Source organism: Urocampus carinirostris, chromosome 2 (assembly GCF_059441175.1).
Source record: "Urocampus carinirostris isolate Australia breed hairy pipefish chromosome 2, RoL_Ucar_1.0, whole genome shotgun sequence".
Taxonomy (NCBI): domain Eukaryota; kingdom Metazoa; phylum Chordata; class Actinopteri; order Syngnathiformes; family Syngnathidae; genus Urocampus; species Urocampus carinirostris.
In genome coordinates, this window is record NC_142350.1 from 68,795,878 (window position 1) to 68,815,486 (window position 19,609).

Consider the following 19,609-nt stretch of genomic DNA (forward strand, 5'->3'; position numbering starts at 1 on the left):
GCAAGATCGCTTGCAAGAAAGAACTAGCTAAAAAGCTACAATGTTCACTAGCTAGCATGCAAAAAACAAAAAGCTAGCTAGATAGCTTGCTTAATAGATAAATAGGTAGGGCCAGCTACAACGCTAAATAAACGGCACATTCTTTTGCTCATTGGCTTTATACAAACACATCCATTGCAATTGAATGTGTTGCATTTCCTGTCAAATAAATCAATAAAAAGATGAAGAAATACGTTTGTTTATTAAACAAATAAATTCTCATTCTACTCATTTAATGAATTGCCCAAAAATCTTGACTTGAATGCCTGGAATTTAATTTCCTAAAATAACAACTTATCATGTCATCACTATGGAGTTACCAGGTTGGTTATTAACTAGTCATTTGACTAGAAAATTCCAATGACCCTACACTGGTGAGCCATTTTTAAAACAGATTTGTGGGCATCTCAGCTGTCCCTGCGCTATATAATACTGTCTCTTGATTTCCCTCGTGTTGAGGTTTTGGAGTTTTCCCTTGCCCTCATGTCGGTTTTAGATCAGGGCATCCTGTCATAGTAGTCTGTGGTCTGAGTAGCCCCTTAAGACTTCTTGCGACTAAGGGACAAACAAATAAACAGGACTTGATTTCTAAATGTATTTAAAATCAAGAAAAAAAAACCTTCATCGGAGCAGGTTTTGGAAGAATTGATATTGCCGAATATGGAAAAGAGAATTTTGACGAGCGGGACTTTTTGAACGCAGGCCAAATACAAGTCGGCGAGGATCGTGAGCATGTACCAGATCGCGCCTCACCAGACCAACCTCATCACTTTGGCGAGCGGGACGGCGTGGAGAGAGGTAACCCGTGACGTCACATCACCGCCGGGGACATTGTGATGAAAAGACACAGAACAAACTGTAAACTAGGGCTGCGACAAACATCTGATTTTAACAATCGACGCATTGCTCGTTATTCTTCGATGAATACGAATTCTGAAAAACACAATTTCATTTCCTCCCGTATTCAAATATTGAAGTCTGGGACAAATAGAAATATAATGCACAAAGCAGGGGGAAGATTCTAGAATATAAAACAATAAGAAATTCAAGCGAAACGAAGCGTTATAATCGTGGGTATGTGACACAGGCGCTATCATTATTTCATAGAGCGAAACGGGTTTTGGCATGACTTCTTCCATTTGATCACACGGTCAAATCAAATGTGCTCAAGTGTAAGCTTCTGTCCGGAGAGCGGCTTAAAACATACATACCTTTCGACGAATACGTTTTCCCTGCCATTGTAAAGCTTACGTTTTTTCAAACGGTGTACCTCGTATCACCATTTGTGACAGGGTTTTCTTTTTTTGGAAATCTCGGTTTTCGGTTGCCCGTTTCGACGCCGGAGGGTCTCGGTCGCCACCGTCAAACGCGATCCTCGATGACGTTTGCACGCGTTATCTTTGCTTTTCTTTCTTGCTGCGAGTAGATAGGCGCGGCTTCGCGTTTGTAAGGTTTATAATCGCTTAACAGAAAAAAATTGCAATTATTAATAAGAGGACCGATGGGCTGAGGTCGACGGGGAGGAACATGGCGTGGCCAGAACGCATATGAGAACCAAGCGGCCGCTAGGGGGCCCCCAAAAAGCCGTTAACTTATATTAAAAAAAAATCGATGATTATCGATAGATATGTGGAGTTTCCTTCGGCCTCCCTGCTCTAAATCTCAGCCTCCGGTGATTGGATGATGTATGGGAGGTGGGATGATTTTTGGATTGACAGTAAAACCAGCGAATCAGCGATCACTTGGCGTCAACAAGGACCAATAAGTTACAACGATGTCTGAAATGACTTTGCCTCCAGAAAAGCCAAAAAGCACAGCTTCCTAGTATCACGGGACAATAGAGGACATTTTGTTTTATTTCGTTTTTTTCCCCACCGCGCCTATCTGCTTTTATTTGATTTTATCGGGCCTGTTGGGGGGCGCGGGAACAAACCTCAAAAAGAAGAGTCAATTGAGCGTGTAATAGAAGCGCAGACACTTTTTGTCTTACTCTGCTGCCATCTTCTGGCCTCAAGTCATGATCGCAGTTTTCAAACGTCGCATCCTGCCTTTAAATTCTCTTTTTGGAGGCATTCTAAAACAAAATCAATTTTATGACCTTGTTTCGGGCGGTTATTGGCGGCCGTTGGTACTCTAGAAGACTTTGAGTATCCCACGTTGTACTGCTGTACATCACTTTTGAATATTTGGTGAGATGGGGGCCGGGCTGCCCTTGTACTTGAATTTTGTGTCATTTGGGTCTCTAAACGCTAAGTAAAAGACGGCTGGCTGCCCTTTACGATTTTAGCCAGTAGGGCCGGTCGATCGCTTCTATTCATTTGAAATATTCAGGGTTCGTACGGGTGCTTGAAATCCTTGAATTTTAACCTGCTGTTTTCAAGGTCAGGAAAACGCTTGAATTTTGGGTGAAAAACTCGGAAATGCTTGAAATGATTTCCATTGACGTGTTTCCGGGCAGTGTGACTCGAAAGGCCACGTTTTTCATTGATAAAGAATTCAAACACAAGTGCGTATAAATGACCGGTCCTCATTATCGAGTTGGCACGGGAAGCGTGACTGCCCCCTACTGTCAAGTCATGTAAAGTCAAGTCATTTTTTATTTGTGACGCCCTAAATCATGAAGAGTCTCAAAGGGCTTCACAGATTATTACACTTTATTACACAGACTATTTTTCAGCCGACGAGAAGAGTAGGTTATTCATATGCTATGGAGTTTCCAAGAGGACAGCTTTATCAAACGAGTCATGAGAATTCCGCTCTTTCGGGTTGCGGCTCTTTTGGCTAGCTTCACTGAGAAGAGCCAAAAGGACTCCTCAGATTTTTGAAGTGACAAATTATCATTAATAATAAAACATGATTCACCAAATTATTCGGTAATCCGTCATTTTTTGAATTAAAATAATCACTGATCTACAAAAACAATTAAAAATAGAAAACAATTTCAGATTCTTACACGCTGACCAGATTTAAAGTCCAAAAACAATGCAAAATCCCTGAAAATTCAAAACAATAAAATATAAACTCTTCATTTCAATAAATAAATGATAAAATACAAAACAATGAATTTATTACAATTCCGTATTTAGACACAAATCGCAAAAATCAACAGTCTGAGATTGAAAGTTTGAATGCACTTGTTTTGGAGCAATAGATATTCACTCAAATGAGTCCAAATTTTGCTCATTTTTCTGCTTTTTAGACATACTGCATTATATTTTTTGTGTCTTCGGTATTGAACTCTGTTACTACCCATTTTCCTGTTTCTAAACAAGTCATTGCTGCACGTCCATTGTTAAGGAAAATGGCAGAATTCATTTCAGTTTATAGCAGCCAATTGACATTTAAAAAAAACGTAGATCAGAGATGGGAATAGCGCAAAATAGCACAAAGTATGAGCGAGCAGTATTTTTGTCATTAAAGCCTACAACAACAAAAACAAATCTTTTGATCTGCGCTGGATTTCTTCCTTTGAAGGTACTGGAAAAAATTGAAACATTGGCCTCAAAAGTACTTGAATTCGGGAATGAAAAGGGTGTGCCGACTATTTTTTTCTGCACATTGGCAAATGTGCCGGCCGTATTCACTGCGGAAACGGAAACCTCACATCTCGGATTTGAAGTCTATTCGTAATGACATGGTAGAACTCGGAAGCGGTTATAGTAGGTATGTGGAGGATCAAGTCATCGGGGGGCCTCAAATCTCATTTTGCTTTAAGGCCCCGTGAAGGGTGGCATTCTAAAGGAAGGATGGACATTTTTCGGAATCGAAACTGTTCCTGACACCTGGTGGTTCGGGTTTCAAACCTAACGGCTTCCTTTTTGCCCCTAGACGGTTCTGGAGGTCCTGAAAGGAAGATCCATTCCCATCTCGCTCTGGATCCTCATCGGGAGCATCATCGGCGGCCTGCTACTGCTCGCGCTCATCATCTTCATTCTATGGAAGGTTCGTTCGCTTTTCTCCAGGAGAGCGGCCGTTCGGTTCAAACCTTTTACCTTTTCCTTTCAGCTCGGCTTCTTCGCCCGAAAGCACAGACAAGATGAGAACCAGGAAGAATGAACAAAGAGAAAGCGCAGGGAAACCAAAAAGAAGTTCCTCAGCCCGTCACAGAAACGCAAACCGTACTGTCGAGAGCACTCGTGTAAATAGTCTTTTTTTGTGTCAGGAAAAGTATCAAAGTTTCTCTTCTTTTATTTAAGATCTCGCTTTTACATGCCCGACCATCAAAACTGCCTTTTTTTTAAGAAATAAATGATAAGAAATGGAAGATATTGTGTCTTCTCTTCAACTCTGAAAAGCAGGAATTCAAAAGGGGGAAATAAATACCCATTTCAGTGACTTTATTTCATAAACAAGATACAACTTTCCACATTTCAAACAATGCAATCTGTCCTCTTTTTAGTTAATTATATTGAAAAAACAAGGACAATATTCCACAACGCGTAATATTTGACCACTAGGTGGCGCTGTTGTCTCATGCGAACGAAAACCAGTGACACGTGAGTGCATGGCAAACACGGCAGCGGCTTCTCAATGATGTCAAAGAAATTCAGAATTCTCATCAAAATGAAGATCGCTATAGTAGTTTGTGTATTTTTGCCTCGTATTCAAATGAATCTTTAGTGTATTTCATTTACTGGATCACAGATTTTCTACCACTTGGAGGAACTGATCGATTTACAAATTGAAGTGATTCTATTTCATAAACAAGATACTGCTTTGACATTTTCAAATCTGTCTTTTTTGATATCAATGAATTTTCTTTGTATTTTGAAACAGGACAAAATCCTCTATTTTGTTCCGATTGACCGGTACAAAATATGTTAGCATAAGTAGCACATTTCCCTTTCCTTTCCATCGTTGAGAAACAATCGTGAAAAGCCACATATGCCTCAAGCGGATGAGGCGGTGGAGCGTACGTATGCGTCCAGGAGGAAGACGCTCTCGTCCACTTGGTTCTCGGCAGAGTCCAACCTGGAAGCCCCCCCAAAAGAAAGGACCGGGACCTGAACCAGAATCCCAGAAAATCCCCGTCACGGTCGGCATTCTTACTTGTTGATATGGAGCCGCAGACACTCCAGTTGCTGTTTCTCCGGCGCCGTGATCATCTCCTCCACCTTATTGGAGAGATGGGAAGGACCTTCAAATACGATCGGATGACGGAAGAACGTGCCGAAAAAATGGTTTTAGAATCAGAGATATTATCTGGCGCACCAAAACCCCAATAGTGCACCTTTTGGAGCAGAAAATAGGCCAATTGTGGTTTTGTGTACTTTGACGCGTACTCGGTGGCGCAAGTTGTCGCAAACCTTGACACGGGCTTTGTCGTTTGTCGCCTTCCAATTTCATGTTTTGCGTACGAATTTGCTGTGCAGAATTTGTGGCGTACGTGTCGTTTAACGCGTACTTTATTGCGTATTCCATCGCGTATCCAGTCCCAATTTCTTGGTGCATTTTATCCCATTCTTGGTTGTTGGAAGTGTGTCATGTACTTTGTTTGTATTTTTGGAGAGAACGTCCTTGGGCGTCGCCCCAAAATATACGCAGAGTAGATATGGCAAAAAGGGAACGCGATTTATACATTGGGGACACATTCAAAGTTCCAGACGTTCAACATTGGGTTTTATAGTGTTCTCAAATAAAGTTAAGATATCTCGTGAAGGTCGTCCGCCCCGGCAATGTCATCCCACGACCTTCACCAGATGCCTAGATACTTATCATTAGTGATTATCCACATTCCACGACAGTATCCTGTGTATTTCCTCCTGCTTTTGTTGTGTTACGTTGTGCGTGTCGTCATGCTCTTTGTCTTATATTCTGTTATTTATTGATTCATTATGTATTTTTCTTTGTTTTCTGTGTTTTGTTGCGTGCGCGATCGTGTGTATTTAGTGGTGCACTTTTTGGCGCATTTCAAGGCCTTTTTCGTCCCGTGTTCTGTATCGTTTCCTTTTATCAATTCGTAGGCGATGTTGTTTTTTTGTACCGCGCCTCAATCAAAAGCCGCAAACCTCCGTCAGCTGCTCGGGTTCGGCGCCGCCGGCCTGCAAAGACGCCAGGATGGCCTCGATGCGCTGAGACTTCTCCAGGAGACGTCTGTCCGATCAAAAACAAAGCGGGTCAGAATGACGGCCGACCGCCGGTAACCTTTGTGGACGACGAGGCACTCGCTTGCTGTTGGAGGTCTCAAAGAGTCGCCTGTCGATCAGGTTGGCCACCGTCTGCGCAGAAAACCATCAGAGTTTTCGCAACGAGAATAGGGAATAAATATGAAAGGAAAAAAAACGAGACAGCAACAAATGTCTCATTCTCTTCAAAGTTAAATTATTTATATCGTTTTTTGAATAGGTCCTGGCTTTTTCATTTACCCTACGGCACGGATGGGTTCGGAGGTGGGGATCGCAAAGGGAAATTGCCCTATAGCGGGGGATACTAACCTATTAGCTAATGCCTTCGAAACAACCGTCATTGCTATTTCTTTAAGTGATATTCTTAAGTGATGTGTGAGCCATCGCGGTGATCGTCAAGAGCTCAGGTTCCATGGTTATCATGTATTTACTTTTCCCTTAGCGTCCCTGCAAGCTTTGTAACTCATAGCCAAAAAACAGAGAACAAAATGACAGTATTGTATCGCCGACTCGCTCTTTACGAGATTCTGAAATGAACGAAGCGAGAGTAAGGCATCGTGGGAGGTAAGTTAGCCAACTCCGTGTCATTTTTCACGACGCCGCGACTTAAACCCAAAGCGGATCTGCATTCGATACGACGTCAACCCATAGAAGACGGGCCTCTTTGACGCATATTTAAATTTGATTTCTTTGCACATGCGAAATAATGTCATCGATTTCATACAGTGGGGAACATGCTGCAAAAAAGGGCCGGAAAAGCATCTTATTCCGTTCAGTAAAGTGAAAATTTCGTGAAGCGGGGATGCCGTATCCTAAAGCTTAAATGCAAAAACATTCCGCCCACGAGACGGGCTTAAATTGAAATCCCTATCTCGATCAGGACAGCGGGACGGATTGTATACCCCATGATGGACATTTCTTCGGTGTCTTGAGTTTTTTCCAGAAAAAGATTTGCATTAAAAGTAAACCTTGTAGCAGTTCTGAAGAAGCATCCTGGCCGTGGACAGCTGGTTGACGCTGTAGAGATAAAAAGTGCGAGACGGGGCAAAGTCGGGCGTTTTGGGGATTTCCTGGGAAGGAGAGAAAAATTTCAAGCAATAAAAAAAACCCTAAAAAAAATAACACCATACTTGTTAGGAATGCTCTGAATTTTATGCAGCAAAAATAATCAAGTCAAGTCATGTTCATTTGTTTGGCCCTTATTCACAGAGTCTCAAAGGGCTTCACGGACCACAGATGATTGCAAACAATTGCAGACTATTGTTACAGCAACCCCTGATCTAAAACCTACATGAGGGCAAATAGATATTGTCAACATAAAATATAGGTTATGCATACGCTATGGAGTAGAAGTGTGTTTTAAGCTTGGATTGAAACATTTCCACTGAGGTTGCAGATCCAATCTCAGGGGGAAGAGCATTTCACAGCACCATGGCCCCAATGGAGAACGCTATCGCCCTGCGGATTTCTTCTTGGCTCTTGGGATCACGAGTAGACCAGCATTTTCAGAGCGAAAGCTAAGAAGCGGAACATAGGGGGATATTAAATCTGAAATATATGAGGGAGCAAGTCCATGCATGAACCTTCAAATCCCATTTTAAGCTAACAGGGAGCCAATGCAGGTTAGCTCAAATCGGGGTCATGTGATCAAACTTTCCTGTCTCAGTTAAAAGCCCGGCTGCAGCATTTTGCACTCGCTGAAGGCTCTTGATTTAGGACTTCGGGAGACCGGAGAGTAGTGCATTACCGTATTATTGGTTCTTCTCAATGTTGTGACTTGTTCTCGAATACTTTTCTGAATCTTGACAAATGTAGTATCACCCGGAGTGACTTGGTCAAAAAAGGAGTTCTGGCATTTGACCATCTGTCCTTCCAAACACACGTAAAGAATATGACTAGAACAGCTTATTTTTTTTCCATCTTTGCAACATTACAAAAATTTGCCCTATGCTGTCCCAGTCTGATGCTGAGATTAAGATTCTGGTTTCTCGAGGTCTAGCACCAAAAGCCTGCAGCGGGTACAAAATGCTGCAGCCAGGCTTTTAACTTTTAACGGGAAAGTTTGATCACATGACCCCGATTTAGGCTGATCTGCACTGGCTCCCTCTGGAGATGTGATTCGAAGCGTTTCATGGTACAAAATGATGTGTGAACTTGCCCCTCATTCTTTTTGCAGATTTGATGTCTCCCTATGTTCCCTGCTCCCAAAATGCTGGTTTTTAGTGAACCCAAGAGCCAAGAAGAAATCCGCAGGTTCCGGAGCGTTTTCTGTTTGGGCCCTGGTGCCCTGAATTGCTTTGCCCTCTGAGATGCCATCTGAGGCCTCAGTGGAAGTGTTCAAATCTAGGCTTAAAACACTTTACCTCAGGAAGCCATCAACCAGACGCTATAACCGATATTTCATGTTGATCATGTCTGCGCATTGTCCGTACAGCCCTTGAGATCACAAATAAACATGACTTGACGAGACTCCTTTGCTCGTCCGTTTTGAGTCGCATTTTATCGTTGAGTGGAAAAGAGTTGAAAATTCAATCAAAACGGAGTTAAAAATTGGATTTTGGCTTAGCGCTCGCAACGATGGCGGCAGGACCGGTTCGACCGACCTGCAGCTGCACCAGGTTGTGCGAGAGAAGCGTGTAGAGCATGTCTTTGGCCTCTTTGGCGGGAATCATGGCAAAATCCTCCACCTGTTTCTGTTCCAGATGTTTCTTTTTCAGCAGCAAGCGGAAAATGCGAGCCGATCGGGATCCGAACCTGACAAAACGTTTGAGAAGTCAAAGGGCTTTTGGATCCGGATTCTACAGTTGACTCACCTCTCCTGGACCACGGACTCCAGCGTGGCCCGAGCCAAGTTGGAAAGGACGCAGTGCAAATCTGAGGCAATAGTCAAGGAATTCGAAGCCAAGATGAGTGACGACGAGGGTCTTAAAGCATATTTTGGGGCCCCCGCCTTAATATGAAAATGCGGCCCTCGTAAGATGGATAGAAACGCGATGTTCAAGCGAGTTAGCCACCCGGGGCCCGCGGGAGCCATGTTGTTGGAAAATGATTCCGAAATCTAAAAAGAAATAAAAGGCGTGCAACATCATGCAATTGTTCTGAGGCGAGTGTTGTAAAGGGGAATTGACAGACAGCGGGGGATAGAAACTTTTGCTAATTAGCTCCCTACCCCCTAAACTGACCAAAAAAAACGATAAACAAAATAGTAAATACTTTATACTGTATATGTGTTACATATGTGTGACTATCATAAATAAATATACATGTGAAGAAAAAACAAATTGATTTACCTGGTACAGTAGGGTAGCCGAAGGATGCGGAAGGGGGAGGAGACGGTAAATTCAAATGAAAACTGATTTCAAACTGTTAAAACTGTTGTTGTTGAGCTCTGTGCAGCCCATTGAGGCTTTTTGGATAAAGGGTCTCACAGATAAATAGGACTTGACTTGACTTAGTTAAGCAGAGTTCAAAAACGGGTTAGATTCCTTTGCAAATCTGGCCCGGCACAAGAATCAAATACCAGCCATCTTGTCTTCATTGTCTTTTCAACACAGCATTTTTTTTTAACTAGAACTTTTTTTGTCATTACGCAGAGTGCCATGAAATTCAAAGCTACCCCATATAGTGCACAAATACACATATAATAACATAGAATTTTAAACTAATACAATAACCAATATGCAAATGTCCTTTATGAAGCTTTTTGCTCTGCTCAGACATCTAAAATGATAAATGTCAGTCGAGGAAGAAGTGGGTTGCCAATGATCTTTTGTGCAGCGTTAGTCACCCTCTGCAGCCTCTTCCTGTCTGCTACTCTGCCGCTTGAGTGCCATACGGACGCAGCGTGAATCAGCAGGCTCTCCAAAACTCCAGCTTAAAGGACAAAGGAGGCTTCTTGCAAGTAACTTTTACAGAAAAATATATTGCAAGACGCCATGTTTAGAAAGGTAAACGTAGTTTATTACTAAATTGTGTATTTGAAGTTATTCCGGATACAGTTTATCTTTGGAACTTGTTTTGTGTAGAATATGTTTCTTTAAATTTGAGAACAGTGTCAACCTGATGTGACCCGACCTAACTTCGGGAGCCCCGAGTAGATGAAGTTTGAGACGCCGATGAGCCTTATTTTCCAGAAGGATACTGACGACGTACATCCCGCCTCCGCTCTCGCCGGCTTTGCTCACAAACTCCACCTCAAAAGAAAAAGAAAGGTTGTTCCAGTTTTGGTGCAAATCATAAACGCTGGTCTCAAATAGCGGGGTGCGCTCACAGCAATGAATTATAAGGCTGAGCCCCCCAAAAATAGTATTGGACAATAAAGGTGAATGGAACTAAAGCTATAATAAGAACTACTGTAATGTATTTATTGCATATCTTCCAGGCATATACCCAAGGTTTTACAGATTATTGCAAAGATTTATCAGTGGAAAAATATCAATGACCAAAGTCGTAAAACATGGTTTGCAATGGGAATCGAACCGTGTCACGGCAGTGAGAGAGGCGAAACCTAAGCACGAGACCAGCAGTGATCTAGATGACACATGGGATTTGATCTTATGACTGCTCCATTTTTACTCACGGTGCCAGAAACCTATGTAGAAAAATGGAGAAAACAGTAAGTCGTCCTAAAAGATAGAGAAGACGAGGGAACCGACTCTTGAGGGTGTCTGATGACGGATCAGACTTTGCGTTTATTTGTATCGTTCGGGCCAAAATGTTTATTTATCCATCCTGTAACATTAGTCTCTGGTACCGTGAATAAAAATAGTGTGATAATGACATCAAATGTCATATACATAAACCGTGTGGTCTCGGAGTTAGGATTTGGCACTCTCACCAACAAAACCCGGGTTCAATTTCTGCTGCAAACAAATGTTTTTGAAACTGTATAAGGGGCACTAACACATTTCTGGCCAATTTTGGGGGTACATTTTATAGTCTAGAATATACAGTACAGTGGAACCTCAGTTTTCGAACGCCTTTCAGTTCGAACAAATGAGAGTCCGACCAAAAATTTGGAGAAATTCTTGCTTCGCTGTTCGGTCAAAAAATCGGAGTTGGAACGCCGGTAATGCGTGAGTGCGTACGCTAGGGTGCCATGCTGAGCGGCGTACGGGTGTTTTAGCCCCTTATTATGCCTCCCAAGAAAGTCAGTGCAAGCGGCAAAGTTGCTACAGGTGAAAAAAGAAAAGTAGTGCCTACAACTATTGCATTTAAGAAACAAATAATAGCAAAATATGAAGGAAGTGGAGTGTCTGATCTTGCTAGGGAATACAGCATGGCTAAATCTACCATCAGTACCATACTAAAGAATAAGGAGGCTGTGAAATCGAGTGATGCGGCTAAGGGAGTGAGTGCTATAAGCAAGCAATGGCCGTCCACCTGCGCCTTCTGCTGACCACCACAAAGGTAAGAAATCCTATCCATAATTATTTTCTTTATCCTTTTATTTTTTATTTTGACACGTTCATGTTAGCGTCATCTTTAGTACGGAAGATTACGATAACGCGAACGTACGATTAGCCTGGGTTAGCTTTATGTGGGTGTTGGAACGGAGCCCCCTTTCCAATGAACCGCTCACCACTTTTTGTGGAGACCCGGGTGCTAAATGACTTGTAAACGACCTGATTTTTTTATTTTGACACGTTCACGTTAGAGTCATCTTTGGCACGGAAGATTACGATAACGCGGACGTACGATTAGCCCGGGTTAGCTTCATGTTTACGTTAAACATTCAAGGTAAACATTCAGGGTGTTGGAACGGATTAAAACGATTTACATTATTTTTAATGGGAAAAATCTTTTCGGTGATGGAACAAATCGGTTTTTGAACAGGGTTCCGGAACGGATTATGGTCGAGAACACAGGTTCCACTGTACTTAGTACCGATGATGATGCGATTTATAGTTTCCTAGGGTGCGCGCGACGGAAAAAAAAGGAAAAGCGGCGGTCCCGAAGTGTCCTACCGGGTCATCGACCAGCAAAGAGAGGTACTGGTCCAGGAGCGGCCTGGTGACGTTGTAGGCGGCGGGCAGGGATCGGAAGATCTCATTGGCCGAGAGGGGCTTGGTGACGGCGGCCTCCGGCGAGGTGGTGAGCTCGCTCATCCTCAGCATGGTTCGAACGATCTCGCCGCTCGTCTGCGGGCGAGCCAAACCTTTCAGTTCCTGCGGGGTTCCTAGACCTTTTTCAGGGCCAAATTCAAGCCCTTTTCAAGCACTCTCAAGGACAATTTTCCACTACCTTAAATGGAAGAAATCCAGCGCCCGTCAAAAGAATGGTTCTTTGTTGTTGACTTTGAGGACTAAAATAAAGTTGCCATCTTGCTGCTAGCACATACTTTGTGCCATTCTGAGGCGTTCCTATCTATGACGGGTCAATGAGCTGCTATAAATTGACAGGAATTCTGCCATTCTGCTTCAACCATGCGCGGGTAGCTTCAATACGTCACACTTGTTCACAAACACAGAAAAGGCTCTATAGGTGTCGGGTAATAGCGGAGTTCAATACGGAAGACAAAAGAAAGAAAATATGTATAAAAAGCAGAAATATTGGCCAAAGTTGGACTTCTTTTAACGATGTCGATTGCTTCAGGAAGAGTGCCGCTGATATTTTACTTATTTTCATTTTTTGCATCTTTTTCAAAAGATCTGTGTCTAAATTGGTTAAAATACTTTTGTAAATAGTTTTTGGGGGGCATTTTATCCTTTATGAATGCCACCGAAGAGTAAATTTTTGTAATTTATATTTTATTGTTTTGCATTTTTAGGCACTCATTGGTGTTATGAGTGCACTGCAGGAAAGAGGTCTAAAAGTAGTGGAAGCTAGAGCTCTTGTTGGTGATAGGAATGAGTGGAGAGGTGTTGTCAAAGGATAGTGGGATGTTTAGAGGTGTTCTATGATGCGGCAGGGGTAAACCAGCGAAAGCTGTCGGGCCCTGCTGTTGAACAAGAGTGTGTTGTGTCACCCTGACCAGAGTCTTTCTTGTGTCCCGTTTCATCTGGAGGGACGAAAGCATGACCAACTTAGGAGCCGGGGTGCCTAATTTGTTTGGGTGTTTGGGCATTTGGGTTGGACATGATCCCAAAACATTTTTGTGTGTTTTTTTTGCTTCTTTTCCCCTTTTTTCCCTAGTCTTTCCTTTTGTGTACGTCTTTGTCTTGCTGTCAATCACCCCTCTCGAGGGATACGACCAAGGTAGATAGATAGTTTATATCAGTGATTTTCAACCACTGTGCCGCGACACACTAGTGTGCCGTGAGAGATCGTCAAGTGTGCCGTGAGAAATTATCCTACTTCATTTTTTGAAATTTTATAAAACATTTATGAATCATTTTCTGCAAATATGGTGCCATTGTCAAGTGTCTGTGCTGTAAAAACTGGGGGTATTATAAAATATATTGTCATTAAACATACTGTTCAGTGTCATTTTATAACATTTTTGGTTCGTGGTGTTCCGCAAAATCTTCCAATGTAAAAAACATGCCCCGGTTCAGAAAAGGTTGTAAAACACTGGTTTATATTATACACTATGTGTTGTTTTTTCAATTGTTAAGCGCTATTTACATCGTTGCCCTTATTAACCAATCAATTATGTTGCCGGGCTTTAATTGCCACACCCCTAAGGACTGATCTGCTTTTTGTAACCTTGAAGATCAAGGTGTTCAGGGGGGGGGCTTCAGAACGGTGAATGGAACCCCTCACCTGAGGGCTTCTTCCGAGCAAGTAAAAATCTATCCGTGTCTTCTCCCCTTTTTATGTTTCCTCAAGTTGAAACGTGACATAAACCCCCCATAAAGGTTTTATAATCAAAATCTCACATCACTGAATGATAGTTTCATGGTGAGCCCCCCAAAAGACCCTGAAGCCCTAAAGCTAAGGCACACTTTTTATGCCGTTCGTTTATGAGTCTGGCCCCTGTGAGGATACTTTTCTAGCTAAAACGAATTCGACACCCATAGTGAAGGAGGTACAACCTGGTCCAGCTTGTTGGCAACAGCGCCCACTACGGCCTGGTCTCGGAAGTGCAGGTGGAATCGCTCAAAGTTGACCTGCCAGTAAATGCCCTCGTCGCCGTGAGCCTGAGGACAAAAGCACAAATCAGAAGTTTGGCGCGTTAAAGAAAATCAGTAATAAGTTACCTACTTCATTTAAAATGTAACTTAGTTAACCCCCCCAGATTACTGGCACCCAGAAATAGCCCCTTACTCTGAAAGTATTTTGTTACTTGCATATACGCAGATTGCCTTAAACTGCTTTAAGAGAGCCTCAAAATAAAGGAAATGGTAGAAAATATTTACACCAATTTCTGGGAGCAGTGAACCATTTTCATATGTTTTGGCTAGCCGACAAACACTCTGCATTCATTTTGACTTCAAAGCACTCCAAGATCATCTTCTCCATTTCTGGCTCCTGTCCCAAGACCTTCTCATTTTTTGCTCCCAGCATGGTGTACTGCAAAAATCATTTTACAAATAAAAAGATGGAAATTCCTGCGTAAGCCACACCCCGTGCGCCACTCGCTGCCTACCATTTGCTACCGGTGACACACAACCAAATATGCACATCTAAACTCATTCAAGAATTTTACTTCATAGTTGTAAACTTGGCTTGGATATGAGTATGTACAGTAGGGAGAATTTCTGCATGAGGAGAAATGCAGCGCCCTCATACTCTGTGCTTGAAAGGGCACCAGCATAACTGTATTTAGTTCTACATTGTAGGTAAATATAATCATGCAGAAGCACGGTTACTGGAGAATTGATGTTTTATGTGACAATATGAGTCATGCGGAATTCTCAGCAGTTGGAGGACATTACAGTAATGCTCAATATGGAAACAACAGAGATGTTCCAAAGTGTTAATGATGCGTTACCGGACTAGTTAACAAGTTTTTGCGTTTGTAACGCGTTAGTCCCAACACCGGTCACAGAACATTGGGGAAAGAAAGAGCCGACCCACCGGCGATTCCATCCTGGGCTTCTTGGCCACGCTTTGCTCCTCGGCGTCCTCTAACTGCCGCTTGCCTCGTCCCACCAAAGTCACGTGCGGAAGCGTGTAGCAGTCGGAAAAACTTTCCGGCGCGGCGGCGGGAGTTTCCGGAGTTTCGGCCGACGAGCCGCCGGCCATCCGGGGGCAACGTTGAAGGAAATGAGTCTCCACCAGTTTGGAGAAGGAGGAAGAGACTTCTTTGTAGTCCATGCTGTGACCATCTGAGATAAAACAGAAGGTAAAAGAAGCAAGGACCTCCGCAACGCCAAAATCCAGTTGCAGTAAACCCCTGGCATAAAGCCACGCGACTACCATCTTTTCACCGGAGGTGGCTAGTAGCCAGAAGTTGTACTCAGGTAAAAGTACTTTTACTTCAGAATAATATAGATCAAGTAGAAGTAAAACTAGTCATGCAAATACCGGTAATTACTTGTAACGGAGTAAATGTAAGTCGTGACTTACCAGCCTCTGGTTTTCACTTTCGACACACATGTCAAAGTCAAGGCCCGGGGGCCAAATGTGGCCAGCGAGTTTGAAAGCATGAACCTTAGAAATAAGAACCAGGATACCGCATATTTTCTTTTAACGATTTACTGGACGGCCATGGATCCTTTTTCAGCATGACGCGGAGAAGTCTGTCTTATCTAAGGTAGAGCATAGAGCCTTGTGCTGGCTTGGCCGCGCAGCCTCTTCCATGCTACTATAAATATAAATGGTCTGCATTTATATCGGGCTTTTCAAGTCAGTAAAGAGCTCCCAAAGCGCTTTACAATGTGCTTCGCGCTTTTCCCTTTTACAAACTAACTAACCGAGCGTACGCCATGCAAGGCAACGACCTGCTATCAGGGGCATTAGGGATTCAGTGTCTTTGACATATAACACGGAGGAGCCGGGAATCAAACCAGCGACCTTTTGATCGCAAGACGGGCGCTCTACCCCCTAAGCTGATGCCGCCTTATGCTGTGTGAGATTCAATGGTCTTAACTGGTTAAATCTGGGTATTGTGTGCAGGAGTGCTTTTAGATAGGAACTGGCAAAGCGAGGACAAGTTGCAGACACTGCAGGCGAGGTCAAGCCACCGCTGCCTTTTGTCACCGATTCTGTTCATAACTTTTATGGAGAGAATTTCTAGGCGCAGAATTGGTGGGGAACGGATCCGGCATAGAGGCCTAAGCATTTCATCTCTGCCATTTGCAGATGGTGTGGTGCTGTTGGCTTCCTCAAGCCACGATCTTCAGCTTTCACCGGAGCGGTTCACAGCCGAGTGTGAAGCGGCCGGGATAAAGATCATCACCTCTAAGTCCGAGACCACGGTACTCGGCCGGTAAAGGGTAAAATACTCCTTGCGGGTCGGGGATGAGATCCCGCCCCAAGTGGAGGAGTTCGATTATCTCGGGGTCTTGTTCACGAGCGAGGGTAGGATGGAACGGGAGATCCACAGACGAGTGGGTGCGGCGTTTGTCGTCATGCGGACCCTCTACCGGTCCGTCGCGGTGAAGAGGGAGCTGGGAGGAAAGGCAAAGCTCTCGATCTACGTTCCTACCCTCAACTACGGTCAAGAACTGTGGGTCATGACCGAAAGAACACGATCCCGGATACAAGCGGCCCGAATGAGCCTTTTTTTCCAAGGAAAGTTTGATGCGTTTCCGAGCACGTCAAAAACACTCGATAGACTAGGTTGGCTAGTACTAACTAGCTACGTTAGTGTCATTTCTTCCTCTGTAAACAAACTGCTTTTATTGCTATTACCACATGGATTGAAAACTGTTATCCTCTACTTGAAATTATAGCGTGTTGAAAAATATTTCAACACGCTCAAAAGTGATTTCACTAAAAGGTTCAACATGAGATACAAAGTCGTTTTAGTAACGTTTGCGCAGAGGGACATTTTTTCCTCCGGGGGGCATTTTTTGGTACAACAAAGCGCATCGACCCAAATCAGCTAGCAAGAACTGGTAAGCGTCCCGACTTTCATTAGCTTTTACATCAGCGCTGATGTATGGGGATACTCCATTTACACTATAGTGGTACAGATGGTATGGACTGAAATCAGGCAGACTAGACCATTTGGTTGGATGTATGAATATGTCAGAAGGAAGACAGTATCGGTCTGTAGCTACCCGTGCTAATACTATCCTCAGTTTCTCTATATAGGGCTCTTTCCGACCTCATCCGACCGCTGCAGCATATTGGTTCGACGAGTCATTGCCAATGGTGTTGAAGAGTATCGCTTTTGTTTTCGTTGGTACCGCTTACTGGTCCGGTCCACCGTTTGCTAGGGTTGACCCCGTCCGTCACGTGGTTAGGTTGCGCGTGTGCAGAGCGGCAATACAGCAATTTTACTTTGTGATCCCCCGCCTCAAAATGCCATATCCCGGGGTTTCCTGCATTTGTCCTAAAAAAAAGTGAGGTTTCCTGACCCTCCATGGTCTGCGTGAGTCGATCGGCAACGGTCTTGACGATTTCGCTCATGGCGACGCGTCCCCTCTGCAGCATTTCCTCCACGATGAGCTCGCCCGTATCGCCGTAGAGCGTTTTTGCGGTGTAGATGTAGCGAGGGTAGCGCAAAATCCTCAGAAGGAGAGGGCAGCTGGCACAATACTCGCCGTTGCCGCCTTTGCGGCCCGGCCCGAACGTGCAAAATCCGTGTTGCATCAAAACGCACAAAGATCTTTTGACCTGCGGGGAAAACAGATTGCATGTCAACAAAAATTCCCACTCAAAAGTGGCTCAAGACTTCATTTCCTAAATCAATATTCCTTTTTCCATACTGAAAAACGGGTACTCATATCTTATGTATCAACTTTTTGGGGAATTTCTGTTCGACTCCCACCCCTTTTCTTTGCACTATTATTCCAACTTAGGCCAAGCACTCCGAAATTTGGGCTGCACGTTTTTGGAAAGACATAGAATTGCCATTTTTCAGACCGGTGTTGCATTTTGGATTTGAAAAAAGAAGAGCATTTTCTGGCCTTGTTGTCTTTTTGGGGAGAACTTAAACATCGTGACAAGCAAACTTCCCTAGAGATTAGGGCTGCAACAAACGATGATTTCAATAATCGAGGAATTGGTGGATCAATTGTCGATTCGGATTTTTAAAAGAAATTTAAATTCTTCCTCTTTATTCAAATATTAAAGTTTTGGACATATAGAAAAAAAATTGTGCACAAAGAGATTCTAGACTATAAAATGTCTAAAAACCCAAGTGTCAATTAACAACAACAAAAAGATACAAATATGTTCATCTTCGAAATTCCCCATTTCACTTAACTGACTTCGGCACATATTTAAGCAATAAAAAAACTAAAGGCTAAATCTCGATATATCATGCAAAGAATTTCACTGGCACATTTCTAAGTGCCATTGAATCAGTCACTTCTCAAAGAGAAGCAAGGAACACCAGTGTCAATTGAACATGCCAGGCCAAAAAGTTTTTATTCGCTGAAAAGCAGATTATAAGGGACTGAAAAGCCATAATCATGCGTGGGTTGATTCACTTTAGCAAAATGAATGATATCAGAATGTTCTCCATGTTATACAAGCTACAGCCGTATCATTCATTGTTCTCCATTGTACATCGTTTTGATTTTTTCAACTGTTCTTTCAAATGGGTCACATTGTGGCACTTGTATCCAGACGATGTCATTATCATTTTCCCAGTCATCTTGTCTCCATCTTGCGGTGGGATGTTTTTACGATTTTTTTTTTTAAATTTGTTTAAGGGGAAAACCGTAGTTTCTGTGATGGCACCGTACCACCGTAGTGGGTTGAAGAAAACCGTACTCATTACGGCAAAACCGTAGTACTTGGCAGGTATGCTGTACCCATCCAACATGGTCGCCATTCCCATGATGACCCGGATGTTTACAGTTACGGCCGCTCGGAGCTTGAGTTGGTTTAACAGAAACCAGTCGAAACAATTTCATAAATGATCCCAAAGATGAAGTGGAGCAAATAGAATCATACAATACCAAGTCTCGAGAGACGCCAGTTTGTTGAAGGATACTCCTCAGATTTTGTGGTCCGCTTTGCAGCAGATTTGTGGCCACTTTCTCCACAATTTCGCCAAAATGTTCCCGAAGCAGAAGTCCGCAAAGGCGAACCTCCTGGGACGTCATCTCAGAGGAAAATAAATTCAGTAAGACCCCAAAAAGAGGCCGATTGAAGAGGAAAATAGATCCAAAAAGAATTCAAAAGCGCCCGGTCTTCAGGGAAAATCAACCCAAATCACGCCAAACGAGCGGAAATGCGACACCCTCTCACTCTTAGTTGTTCAGTGATTAACGTGAAAAAAACCTTCTTTTAGACAAATTTCGCCTAAATCTAAACTCAAAGTTAAAAAAACGTGCTTTCTTTTTGTATCGAAGAACTTCTGGACCGGAAGTAGTAACGCAACAGAGAGCAATTTCTCGCATCCATTTCCGGATATGTGCGTCTAATGCATTGTGGGAGTT

General features: G+C 43.2%; 2 protein-coding genes across 2 annotated transcripts in view; one reads left to right on the plus strand and one right to left on the minus strand.

Moving 5' to 3' along the window:
• Positions 1-4,253, plus strand: part of itga10 (integrin, alpha 10) — a 36,790-nt gene extending 32,537 nt beyond the window's left edge. The window contains exons 27-29 of the mRNA XM_088327616.1: positions 742-837; positions 3,868-3,981; positions 4,045-4,253. Of these exons, the coding sequence (XP_088183742.1) occupies positions 742-837; positions 3,868-3,981; positions 4,045-4,095 (261 nt within the window). The 3' untranslated portion in view covers positions 4,096-4,253. The remainder of the gene's footprint in view (positions 1-741; positions 838-3,867; positions 3,982-4,044) is intronic.
• A 133-nt stretch (positions 4,254-4,386) lies between these two features.
• polr3c (polymerase (RNA) III (DNA directed) polypeptide C) lies at positions 4,387-19,540 on the minus strand. The gene is made up of 13 exons (XM_088328161.1): positions 19,127-19,540; positions 17,576-17,834; positions 15,126-15,376; positions 14,141-14,245; positions 12,131-12,304; positions 10,306-10,357; positions 8,978-9,038; positions 8,768-8,918; positions 7,133-7,234; positions 6,208-6,257; positions 6,048-6,132; positions 5,089-5,153; positions 4,387-5,010 (listed from the first exon to the last, which is right to left on the minus strand). The coding sequence occupies exons 1-13, from the start codon at positions 19,271-19,273 to the stop codon at positions 4,929-4,931; spliced, it is 1,584 nt and encodes a 527-aa protein (XP_088184287.1). The 5' UTR covers positions 19,274-19,540; the 3' UTR covers positions 4,387-4,928.
• Positions 19,541-19,609: the final 69 nt, after the last annotated feature.